Source organism: Pseudomyrmex gracilis, unplaced genomic scaffold, assembly GCF_002006095.1.
Source record: "Pseudomyrmex gracilis isolate BER0280 unplaced genomic scaffold, ASM200609v1 scaffold_693, whole genome shotgun sequence".
NCBI classification, from domain to species: Eukaryota; Metazoa; Arthropoda; class Insecta; order Hymenoptera; family Formicidae; genus Pseudomyrmex; species Pseudomyrmex gracilis.
In genome coordinates, this window is record NW_018021277.1 from 27,505 (window position 1) to 40,375 (window position 12,871).

At 35.6% G+C, this 12,871-nt stretch overlaps 2 protein-coding genes across 3 annotated transcripts; one reads left to right on the forward strand and one right to left on the reverse strand.

Annotated features, from left to right (window-relative positions):
- Window positions 1-2,079: 2,079 nt before the first annotated feature.
- LOC109861338 lies at window positions 2,080-7,557 on the reverse strand. Of its 2 annotated transcripts, none has more exons than XM_020440949.1 (8): window positions 6,813-7,557; window positions 6,008-6,603; window positions 5,593-5,922; window positions 5,444-5,509; window positions 4,812-5,361; window positions 4,482-4,707; window positions 4,169-4,357; window positions 2,080-4,058 (listed from the first exon to the last, which is right to left on the reverse strand). In XM_020440949.1, the coding sequence occupies exons 1-8, from the start codon at window positions 6,967-6,969 to the stop codon at window positions 2,348-2,350; spliced, it is 3,825 nt and encodes a 1,274-aa protein (XP_020296538.1). In that variant the 5' UTR covers window positions 6,970-7,557; the 3' UTR covers window positions 2,080-2,347. The 2 variants fall into 2 exon arrangements, with proteins under 2 accessions (XP_020296538.1, XP_020296537.1); XM_020440948.1 differs by having other exon boundaries at window positions 4,482-4,743; window positions 6,813-7,555.
- Window positions 7,558-8,347: 790 nt separating this feature from the next.
- LOC109861339 (non-specific lipid-transfer protein) lies at window positions 8,348-10,823 on the forward strand. Its single transcript, XM_020440950.1, has 3 exons — window positions 8,348-9,138; window positions 9,218-9,593; window positions 9,677-10,823. The coding sequence occupies exons 1-3, from the start codon at window positions 8,709-8,711 to the stop codon at window positions 10,491-10,493; spliced, it is 1,623 nt and encodes a 540-aa protein (XP_020296539.1). The 5' UTR covers window positions 8,348-8,708; the 3' UTR covers window positions 10,494-10,823.
- The last annotated feature ends 2,048 nt before the right edge of the window (window positions 10,824-12,871 follow it).

The window sequence follows — 12,871 nt, forward strand, 5'->3', positions numbered from 1 at the left end:
AAGTATCACGATACTAAGCCTTTATATCCTCTTTGAGATAGTCTGTATCGTAAACTCCAATAATTTTCAAACATCAAGAAATTTGTGTACTTGCTCGATATATATTGCGTTTTATAAGAATATAAATTCAATAGTTATGTGCAAAAGACCAGTTGAAAGAGATTACACCACCCTATATTTACTAAATTGTAGTAGAATTTTTTTCTCACGCGTACTCCTTATGTTTTTCTGCGTGCGTCAATTTTCATCATGTAAACAACTAGTTTTTGATGATACGTGTAAATAAAAATATTATCAATTATGACAAATTGTGACCTGATTTAATTACCATTACCGCGAAGTAATGGAGGTCGAAGAAAATAAAGCGGATATAAGTAACAAAAAGAAACGATCGATAAATGAAACAAAGGTCGCATCATCTTCGCATTTGTATTACATGTGGAAGAAAATAAAACATACTTTTCATAAAAAATAAATATGTATATATCGCCAGAGGATAGATGCTATATATATGTGACGAGCATTGTATCAACAGTAATTGTAATAATATACTTTTACGGGTTGGAATAATATACGCGTCGGTAAAACGGCATTAAAAAAATACATCGACAACGGGTTTCGTTGATCAACTTGAGAGTGCTGGAGAAAAAGGTCCTCGATAGTATTTTATTAAACAACCAGAGTTCCACGATTTTTTGTTTTGCGTTTGCTACACTTGTTTTCTGTGCGCATTTGCTATCAATGTATATATTGCGACGATTCGCTTGCTTTCGTGACGGTAAATAAACGGTTAATATAAAATATTTAAAAAGATCATTGAACAAAAAATTGATACTACTTGTTATCAATACAGTAATATTAATGTTACTCATCAATAAAGTAATATTAATAAGATTTCAGTAAACAAAAAATCGAACGAGCTATAAATATTCGATAATATCAATGGCAAAAACAGTGAATGGCTACTGAAGCAAGCATATCGTTCCGGCGTGGTTTTATTTGCTTTACAGTTTTTTTTTTTTTCCAGCTATAACCACAGAAAACAGCAATTACAAGAGCACCTTATCAAATAGTAATCTATCTCTTAAATTAATTAACATCTTACACGAAACAACACTTCTGCAGTTCTCGCAACACACAACGAGTTGAAAACGATATTTTCATTCCTCCGTGACAACGATTATTTATTGCCGTTTTTTTTTTTTTTTTGTTACGAAGGAGTACGTAAACTGACCTATTCAAGAGAAACAGTTTATCATCTACACACTTATTCGAAAAGTAGCAATAGGGAAAATGTGTATGTGAAGAGCAGAACGTAAATACTATATTTTATTGGTGTACACTTTAAAAGATTCATTATTAAGATATACGCCTATATTTTTTTTTTTTCCAGTTTTTCTTATAATAAATACCTCAACCGAACATGGTCAGATGCGTTGAGGACAGGGAAAACAAGTAACAATTATTTATTTTGTATTTAAGTGAGGAAGAAAAATAATAGAAGACCGAAAGTGGATTATGGCGATTGAATGAAAAGACAACATTCTTAGTCAAAAATTGAAACCAATATAAATTTTTTAAGTAACATCTCTTTCTGTGATAAACTAAACAAATAAAAGATTTTATTTCTGTATATGCTTTTGAGATAAAATTTTAAGATATCTACATCGGTTTCAATCTCCGCTTAAAAGTGGTTTGTGAAAAATACGATGCTTGTTAGCATCGCCAAACTGGCTCATTTTCTTGAGTCCATTCGTTCGACGAATTTGTCGTTACAACCGTTCTCTGCGTAAACAGACTCTCCTTACACAAAAATCTATATAGGTGGTGGTGGTGATGGTTAATCATTATCGGAGCAACTACGAACTATGCATTGTTTTATTGTACACGATGTTCTATTCACTGATCAAGGGTAAGATATGTGTACAGAAACGCAAGTCGCTCCGATAATATTTATAAGACCTTAAAATATATATATTATATATACGTGCATATATATGTATATATATATACTCTTTCTTCCTTTCTTACTCTCTTTCTCTGTTTCTATATATAATATGTATATATATATATATATATATATATATATAGTTTTTCTTATTTATATATATTTATATAGGAGCGATTTAATAGCATAGAAGTGCACGAAAAACCTTCGCTATGGAAGATCTCACTGTCTGATGCTAATCGCATATTTGTGTGTATTGTTTGTTTGTTTGTTTGTTTGAGTGTGTGTGTGTGTGTGTGTATGTGCGCGCCAAAAAAGTGTTTATTTACAGAATGCGAAGAGCACATATTTTTAGTTGAATTACGACGACAGTATATCGTCAAATCTCTCGTCTTTTATCTACCAGTTGCTGCTTCGTCCTCGACCTCTAAAACCACCGCCGCCCCAAAATTGTCCAATTCCGCGTTTTGAACCTCTTGGTGAAAAATTGCCAGTAGCGGACCCACGCAATGGCCCTCTGTCCATCCACGGACCTCGTAGTGGCGGCGGTGGTCCGCCTCTAAATCCTCTGACTCCTCTGGAAGGAGGAGGAGGTCCACCACGCCAAGGTGGAAAAGGTGCACGTGGCCAGAAGTTTGGTCCATCGGGTTCAAACATCGGAACAAGAGGCGTTTCCATCGTGCTAACCTGAGACGCAGGACCATTTGGACCCGATAAATCGAGATCTGGCGTTTGTGGTCCATTCTGCAGATCTTTGTTTTTGTTGAGGTTCCCTTGTTCGTGATCTTGCTCGTCGAAACTGCCGTTTGCCGATGGTGGTATTCTCTCATTACCTGATATAGTCGTCGACTCGTCCAAGCGTTCGTCTCTCGCGTTCATCTCTTGTCCTCGATTGATCGATTCGTCGTCATGGTCGGTTGCGTTTGTCTTTTCTGCAGGATCAGAATGCTCTGTCGACTCTACGTGTTCTTCATACTCTGAAATGGGAATATATTGATTGTGTTGCACGTCGTCGCTAGCGTTGTTCGCCTTTATTGGAATAATTGTCACTTGACTCGTCGGCGTCTGATCGTCTGTTTCAGTTGAGGATAACGCCCGCTGATCACAATCGGAACCTAGTGGATAATCCTGCTGTTGCTGGTTATGCTCAGAATCGTGCGACGCTCTGCGTTTTTTCGGAGAATTCGCATCTATGTCGGATTTGCGGTCCTGAAAATCCGTCTTGTTAGAGGGCATATTGCTATCTCGATCGAATTCCATATCTTTCTCTTCACGAGAAGAAACGTTGTCAGACGTTTGATTATTAGACATAATCTCTGGAGACGACTGATGATACTGCTGCTGATCTTGCGATCTCGATTTCCGATTGTTTGCTAGATTCCGATGCTTTGTATTGTGATCGTCAGAGTATCTGTCCCGGCGGTTCCTCGAAAATCCACGACCACCACCGCGATTTCGTTCGTTTCTGTGAAAAGATGAACTGTCACGCTGATGCTGATGATCTGTCGATTGCGAATATCTGCGCCCCGACGAATCCGTCAGAAACTCCTGCTTGGGCCGCATACTATGTTCTCTATCGCGATATTCAAAGTCCTGTTGCGACTGATGAAAATCTTGTTGAAATTGATGGAGTTGATGAAAAGGTTCTTGTCGATCTGGTCGAAAGTCTTGCTGAGTCGGTAAGAAGTTTGACAGCGGTGGTCTGTTCTGATGAAAATTCGGCTGATTTGGCAGATGGAAGTCTACCGACTGATTACGATGTGAAAATTCCGACTGCTCTTGGCAAAAGCCACTCTGACCCTGTTGATGTTGAAACTGCTGATGCTGCGGCGGTAACGGTGGTGGTGGCGGAGGTGGTCTCGAATGCATCAAATGTACATCTTGCATAAGTTGACCACCATGTGGACCAGGTATTTGTCCAGCAGGAAGTGAAACCATACGCATATCCATATCAAGATGGGATGATAACGGCGGTCCACTGACACGCATATCGCGATCCTGCGGTCTCACATCGACAAGAACTCTACTTTTCGATTTGTTATCAGTCTCGTCGTCTGACATCTCCATGTCAACGCTTTCAACAATGTCTCCAGATTGTATATGTTGACGTCTAAATTATATAAAAAAATTGTACGAGTAATATATATATATATATTTATATACATATATGTGTAAACAAAAAATTATATTGAGTATTTATTTATAAAAACAACAGCTCACCGATAATCTTGATCACCTGCGGACCATAAATTGTTGTTATTGGGTACAAAAGATCCTGACAAATCAGCATTGCTGTGATTTGCTGGACTACCTGTCAGACTGATCAGATTACGATGATCAACATCGGCTCCTTTCATCAGCCTATATGCTGGTAACTGATTCTCGACATTCATTGGAATGGGCATTACTCTATATATAGGCATTATAATTATTTAGAAATATTTAATAATAAATACTTATTAAAATACTTAAGTAAATTGATTACCGAATAAAAAATAAAAAATAAGAATAAGAAATTAATTGACTAAAATACCTGTGATCCACATCTCCCATGGTACTCAGAGTTTCTTGTGGTTGTGGTTCATTGTATTCCACTGGATCAGCAAAGCTGGTCTTTTCATACATTGGCGGTGATTCAGGAGTCTCAGACAGTAGCTTGTTTTTTGTTCTACTTGACCATGTGGAATCGTTATTAGGATCCCATCTGTCTCTATCGCTGTCTATCCATGATGAACTTTTGTTTTTATCATCGCATTCGTCTGACCACGTAGGATTCATGTTATTTTTTCCGTAATCTGTTGTATATAACATGTGTATTGTATATTTAACACAACACTAGAATCTTGAAGAACATTGTATATACCTTTGTCCTTCCATTTATCTGGATCATTGATGCTCTCACTTCGTGGAGTCCACGTGGGAAATTTTGATGGCAACTTGTTGTAACAATTTTCATCGTCTAGAAACATAGGTGGTAACGGTGGAGGAGGTAAGGGAGTAACTGCGTTGGAGTTAGCAGAACCATCAAATGGACCGGTTATATTACCCTGACTATTTTGACTGGAATATGGGGAATTATGTGGTTCGGCAGACAAATTGCGAACTTGTAACGGAGTACTATGACTCATCTGGCAATTATTTAAACCACTATTGATAGATGGTGTGCCTTGACTATTCATTCTAGAGATAGTAGGCGTTACAGGAAGCTGTCCTAACGTGGGCGAATTTCTATAATCAGGATGTTGTGATGATTCCACTTGACCATCAGAAACATCCAAGCCCAGACCTGGTATTGTACCTGGATCTGGCGCACCGTCAGAAGACGGAAGAACTGTTTTTAAGAAACTAGAAATACTAAAATTGCTGTTTTCATTCTTTGAAGGTCTCATGTTAATAACTTCTATCGGCTTGGGCTAAAAATTTAAATATTTATAAAAACGTTAGTTTTCAACGTACAATTTTGTAAAAAAATATACTTCAGAATTAAATAATTACCTCTAAAGATTCATTATAGTGTTGAGATGTTCTACTGGACGATGATCTTTCATCAAACAAGTTTCTCTATAGAAAACAAATCTGAATGTATTTTAGAGTCTTCTGTGTTTTTTATAAAATATACTTATGCGATTGAATCTTTATCTCACCATATTACTAAAATCAACATTTCCTCCCATAAAAGATGTAAAATTATTGGCAAAGGTAGTTGAGTCATTGCCTTGAGCCATCTCAGGTGCGGGTACGGGTATAGGATCATATTCGGAATATGAAGCATAGAGAGACTGTGCTGTTACGTCAATTATTCCTGATTCATTATTCACTGCTTGTGTTTCTTCGCCTGGCAATTCTAAATCGCTGTCGGGACTTGGCGAGGGTGCGTTTACATCTGGCGATGGTATCGGCGAAACAAAGGTCGGTAATAATTCATCTAACTTTTTCTTCAAATTTTTTACACGACTACCAAAATTCCGATACGCCTGTTTAAAAAAAAATATTACAAATGCATATTGTATCATAAAGAAATGACCAATAATTAATGTTGCACAAAAATCCAACACTTACATTCATCACTATTTTAACTTCTCCACGCTGAGTTTCATAAAACTGATCTGCTTGATCCAACAATTCAACAACTTGATTCCTTTCTTGAATCTCAGCCTCTAACGCACGAACATAATTTTCGACATTTCTCACAACTGTATCGATCTCCTTTTCAGCATCTTCTACACGTCTTCTATCCTTTAATGAAGAGCATAATTCTTCAGCAGATTCTATATCCACATTACTGTCTCGTAAATCACGTAATCTTGCATCGGTTGCTTGTTCCAGAGTTGCACAAGATCTCATTGTAGAAATAAGTAAAGCTGCTTGAAATTCATCTGATTGTAGCGAAGCCGGTTGTGGATCCAATTTCTTTTTTGGAGCGGCTGATATTAAGCCAGACAAATCGGCGAGAAACTCTTCGTCGTAGATTTGTCTCTGCTCCCATATCTTGAAAATTCTCAGTACACGATTTTTTACTTTCTCGTCACGAACCATTGTTGTTGCACGTTGCAAAGTAGTGCTCCATGAATCCACAAATTCAGAACTTTTTCTTTTCGAATATTGAATGACATCATTAGCCAGGTAGAACAATGTAAGTCGATGCTCTACTTTTACTATATACACAGAAAAGACAATGACTTATTAGTTAAATAAATCTCAAAAACTAAAATTATCAAAATTATAATTTTTAACACATATGTACACACATATATATATATATACATACATATAAATTTATAACAAGATTTTTATTTTGACTTTTGCAAACAAATACGTTTGTACACAAAGATGTCACACAAATTTATCTATACAACATATATACCTTTTTTCAAAACTTGTAGCCAAGTGGAAACAATCTTCTTGTGATGTTGCTTCCTTTCTAGACACCAAGCAGAGAGTTGTTGTATGGAGTCTTGAGAATCCTTCAGTGAGTGGAGTTTCTGTTCGAAGAACTCCGCGTCAAATGTGTCGCTTGCCATTGTGAATGTGTTACCAAATAATCATCAGTTAATAGAACCGATATTGTGTATTACATCGTAATGTATATCGTCGCGAGAAATATCGCGCGACAACGTTCCGGTATCACAAGATATACACGCACAGAGTTTCAATCGACCTAACCTAAATCCCGTAGCTATTAAATGAAAAGTAAACACACTTGGGGTTAGATAAACCCGCGTTAGCGCGCAACCGTTTTATCGACTCGGCAACTTTCATGTTCAAAAACTACCACAGTTTAACTGGACATTTGTCAGAATTATTCAACAACACCAACTCCGCGCAAACTTGTATAAAAAAAGCTTCGTTCTGGAGACCCGCGCGTAAAGCGACGGAGATGACGCTAAAACAAACGGCGAGCACCACGCGGTGCAATCGCATTTGCGGTCCGTCACAATCCGTAATTTGTCGCGGATGCGATTATTGCACGTGTGACATGTCAACTTTAACGTTAGATCACTTCAACACCGTGGTTATTGTGTCCGAACAACGTGCTGGGAGCGCGAGCAATCTTGAAAACACTAGTCCGCCATCTTTTCGGTCAGCCAAAACACGACCGCGCAATGGCCGGCATAAATTTAGTGGCGGCAAATTCATTGGCGTAGTCGTTTTGAAAAATTACGCCGTTGTACGATCGGGAGCTGTATAATAAATGATTGCGCATCAGATTTGTTTAGATTACCTATGTGTGCACATATTATATTTTTGTATATTCGAAATAAAAAGTTTTGTACTCGGTATTTTTAGAAAAAAAAAATTACTTAGATCGTAAAATGTTTTTGTTATAAAAAATTACCCATCTATTTTAATATAAAGTCTAAAAATAGAGATAGTTTAGCAAAAACTCCTTGTAAATAAGAGAAAGAAACGAAGTAAAATAATTATGTCACGTTCATGGAGTATGTATGATACTGTATTTATTGTTTTAATATATATCGATGAAACGAAATTACTTGATATGTTCGACATGCAATTAATGAAATAATTTATTATTGAATAATAATTAAAACGTTAAAAACATTTAAAAAAATTATTTATTTAGTTGTAGGATTATGTTGTAGGAAGTCATACATCTATCTGTATTATCGGCAATTTATTATGTTTTGTATACATGTCAATCGCGTTATCGGTGCTGTCAGTAGGTCAATCTTCTCTTACATTTAATTTCTAGTACATTTAATTTCTAGTTGAATTAACTAGAAGTGGTGAAGTAGCGCTTCACGCGCGGTGAAGTGTTTCTTATTCAAAGTGTCCGATCTAGACTATATTTTAGCGTGGACCGCAGCGAAGAGCGGAGAGAAAGTCAAACGTGATTTTATATATATATATATATATATATATAGATAGATATATATGTATAAACTGGAAAAACAGCTGTGTCATTGAAGATAAGTACTGTGGGTTGTAAGATCAACATAATTTCTGTGACGTTTCAATTTTTTATCATAATATATGAACGACTAAAGTCCAACGTGTATGTGTCTCTAGTCTATTATCAGCTTGGTTTCGACAGTCTTGTTAAGTTTAGCGGTGACAGTGTTACGTATCGGTGCATATCGTCACTTATTTTGCTGCCTCTGATTAGTCTGACTTTCGGTTTTCGGCTCGGCAACGTTTTTCTCTATTTATAAAAGCAAAACAATAATTGCGGCAAAATCTTTACGTTCAACGAAATTTTCCGTATCGAAATATATCGATTTTAATTGTCAAAGCCGTCAAGATGGTCCAGAAACCGAAAGTATACGTGGTCGGTGTTGGAATGACGAAGTTCGAGAAACCCGGCCGGAGAGAAGATTTTGATTATCCGGATATGGCGAAAGAGGCAGTGACCAAAGCTTTGCAGGACGCTCGTGCGTCCTATAACGATGTTCAAGCTGTCTGCGTTGGATATGTATATGGCGACTCCACCTGCGGTCAAAGAGCGGTGTATGAGATCGGACTCACCGGATGTCCTATTTACAATGTCAACAACAATTGCTCTACGGGTTCTACTGCTCTCTATCTTGGCAAACAAATTATTGAAAGTGGAAACGCACAGTGTGTCTTGGCTCTTGGTTTTGAAAAAATGGAGCGAGGCTCTTTGATGTCAAAGTACACAGATCGTACAAATCCCATGGGCAAACATGTTGAGCTCATGGCAGAACTTGCAGGTGAGAATTTTAGGATACCGAAATATGAAAGAATAATAACTTTGATGTACTTATTTATTTATTTTTTGTGCAATTTTAGGTATTTCTACCGGTCCCATTGCTGCTCAATTATTTGGCAATGCCGGTCTTGAACATATGAAGAAATATGGCACGAAGCTTGAGCATTTTGCAAAGATTGCATATAAAAACCATTTACATTCCACAAACAATCCTTATTCTCAATTCCAAGAGAAGTACACTTTGGAACAAATTATGAATGCACCAAAAGTACACGGGCCATTGACCAAACTTCAGTGTTGTCCTACTTCTGATGGTGCGGCAGCTGTTATTCTGGCTAATGAAGAATTTGTTCGAAAGAATCACTTGGAAATGCAAGCTGTTGAAATTTTAGCTATGGAAATGACTACTGACTATGCTTCAACATTTAATACTCAGTCATGCATGAACCTTGTTGGGTATGTAAAAATAAGTGAGAACTCACGCCTTTTTTGCATGTTACGTAACCAATTCAATGCTAATTTTTTACGACACTTTGTAGATATGACATGACAAGAAATGCAGCGGAAAAAGTTTTTGCGCAAACTAATTACAGACCTGACGATGTAGATGTGATAGAACTACACGACTGTTTCTCCACAAATGAATTGATAACTTATGAAGCTTTGGGATTGTGTTCTCCTGGTCAGGGCGGCAAGTTGGTGGATTCTGGAAACAATACTTATGGTGGCAAATACGTTGTAAATCCCAGCGGTGGTTTAATTTCGAAGGGACATCCACTGGGAGCTACGGGATTGGCGCAGTGCTCCGAGCTGTGCTGGCAGCTTCGCGGCGAAGCCGGTAAAAGACAGGTGCAAGGTGCGACATTAGCACTGCAGCACAACATAGGTCTAGGTGGTGCGGTTGTCGTGGCTCTATATCGCTTAGGTTTCCCAAAACAAGGAGCGATGAAGAAAAGAGTCAACGTCGCTTCCGATCCGAGTGTGTTCCAAGCAAATGTGCTATTCAAGGTACTGGAGGTCGCAATGGAAGAGGACGAGGAAGGTTTGATCGAAAGAGTGCGCGGTGTTTACGGATTTAAAGTCATAAATGGTCCCGGCGGCGCCGAAGGCTATTGGGTCGTAGACGCCAAAACTGGCAAGGGAAAAGTTGAATATAACGGCAAAACCAAACCCGATGTTACATTTACGATCAGTGATACTGACATTGTCGACTTTATTTCTGGAAAATTAAATCCGCAAAAAGCTTTCTTTCAAGGAAAAGTCAAAATTCAAGGAAACATGGGGCTTGCTATGAAATTACCTGATCTACAAAAACGTGCCGCCAAAAAGATCGAGTTACTTCGCTCAAAATTATAAGATGCCTAAAGTTCAAAAGTTGTTTGTATCACACACACGTACAATTGCAATATAAAAAAAGATTTAATACTGTATAAATAATTTTAAATGGCTTTTAAAGAAGCATGTGTCATTAAAAAATAAAAATTGTATCTTGTTTCATGTAGTCGAGATTCATAGTAACGCTTTTCTGTATTCATGATGTGTAAGCTATTCGTTTTCAACATGTTTGTGAGCGCTTTACACGAAACAAACAGATATCTTTAAAGCTTTAGTTGGAATAAATCAATGATAAAAACATTTACGTAACATGTGTACATATACATATTGAAATAATACAGATTATATATATAGAGTGATTCAGAACAACCCTTTATCCTTGAAAATACATATTTTTGACTAAATTCTAGAACAACTTTTTATTTGACAAAATTTTGTCTGAAGCTTACTTTTTGAATTATTAATAAAAATAGGTGACTTAACACGGAGTTGGATATAAGAAGTAGACAGGAGTGGCGCAACTCACCGTCAGACGCGGGCGATTACGTGTGGTGCCTGACACGATCAGCTGATCGCTACACACTGTTTCTGTATCTGTCTCTTTCTTTCTTTTTCTCTCATTTATTTATTTATTTGTAATTTGTATCACTTAATCCGTGCATCACATAAATCACTGTCAATCACGGTGAGTTGCGCCGCTCCTGCCTACCTCTTGTATCCGACTCGTGGTAAGTCACTTATTTTTATTAATAACTCAAAAAGTAAGCTTCAGACAAAATTTTGTCAAATAAAAAGTTGTCTTGGAATTTAGTCAAGAATATGTATTTTCAAGGATAAAGGGTTGTTCTGAATCACTCTCTGTATATATCATTAATAAAAAGCACAAATTTATCATTTTATACAGTTTATATTACTTGCAAACACGTTTTAATAAACTAAAATATGTGCAGTCTCTGAACAAATATTTTAGACATAAAGTAACTTTTTCATAAGTTCACAGTTAAATGTTATTTCAAAACTTTTAAATGTACTACTGGTTCGTATACTATTATGTAGAGATATAAATCTAATATAAAAAAAAAAATCAAGAGAATAAAATATGAAAATTTTGAAAATCAATTTTTTCACATGTAAAAATGGCTTAGTAAGAAACACTTCTGCTTATTATTTAATTGTGGTAAGCGGTAACAAGACATTCCAAGATCAATTAATTTGAGATGAAAATTAATCGCACGTAATAAGAACGAGTTTTATTAAAATTTTAAGTGTTTATTTTACATCTTACAATTGGATCACATAAATTATACATTTGCTGATAATCTAGTTGTGGTAAGTTATTTTTATCTTTTGCTGTGTTTTTTAACTCGATTTGTTTTTAAATTATCCGTGAATTTACTTAGCAAAGAGTATCTTTTAAAAAACATGTATCATATAAGTAGCATAAATGATGAAATTTGTATTTTTCTATGTGTGTGTGTGTATTTTTTATACATATATATATATATCATTTGTTATTCTATAATTATAATCTATATAAAAATAAGTTTTTAAACGTTATGATATAAAAAGTGAAATTTATTTTTTCAATTATAAGATTAAATGATATTTTTGAAGAAAAGATTTTTGTTAAGCATTAGTTGAACAATTTCCCTATCAAAGATTTGTTGAACTATTGTTCTAATCAAAGATTTAATCGATTTGATCACATTATTATGCGCGAAGACAACAAAAAAGCGCACATTGTGGATAATAAAAAATTATTTGTAATATTTTAATTTGTTAAACACGATACTTTTTTAAAATTGACACTAAACTTAAAATAAGTGCAAAAATAACCGAGTTTTTACTTATTGTAAGTTCAACTTGTGATTGTTGTTATAAAATGTACTATATTTGTTAGAGTAAAATTTCACTTTTTAATAAACATTCCATAATTTTTATTACAGAGGGAATATATAAGGGGCTACAAAGAATAACGTTTTTGTATAAACAGATATAAATTTTATATATGAAGAAAAATATGGATAAAATGTTTAAATATGGTATCTTAATAAAAAATCTATAAAAATAACTTGAGTTTTATGTGTAAATTTTATTTTTGTCACGATATCTTTAAGTAGCGATACAATATTAATTAGTTCTTTTTTTTAAATTTTCTAAGAGAAAAGTAATGGTCTTCCACGATGCATTGATGCAAGCAAGGCTTTTGGATTCCAACTTTTTAAGAATGTTACATGCCTTATGTATCAGAATAACTAAACCAAAGAAAATTCTATATATGTACAATTTTCACACAAGTTTTTGAAGTCGAAAATCGCAGAATCGTGCAATTAACGCAGAAAATAAATAAAGAAAACTTCACAAGACGCTCATATATACAAGCGCAATCTATGAGTGTA

Excerpts from the sequence above, each read along its gene's own strand:
- LOC109861338 (XM_020440948.1), bottom strand. The coding sequence starts at position 6,969 with ATGGCAAGCGACACATTTGACGCGGAGTTCTTCGAACAGAAACTCCAC. Across the intron at positions 5,510-5,592 it reads ATGTTGATTTTAGTAATATG|AGAAACTTGTTTGATGAAAG; the intron begins GTGAGATAAAGA and ends TGTTTTCTATAG. Across the intron at positions 4,059-4,168 it reads GCAGGTGATCAAGATTATCG|ACGTCAACATATACAATCTG; the intron begins GTGAGCTGTTGT and ends TATATAATTTAG.
- LOC109861339 (XM_020440950.1), top strand. The coding sequence starts at position 8,709 with ATGGTCCAGAAACCGAAAGTATACGTGGTCGGTGTTGGAATGACGAAG. Across the intron at positions 9,139-9,217 it reads GCTCATGGCAGAACTTGCAG|GTATTTCTACCGGTCCCATT; the intron begins GTGAGAATTTTA and ends GTGCAATTTTAG. Across the intron at positions 9,594-9,676 it reads TCATGCATGAACCTTGTTGG|ATATGACATGACAAGAAATG; the intron begins GTATGTAAAAAT and ends GACACTTTGTAG.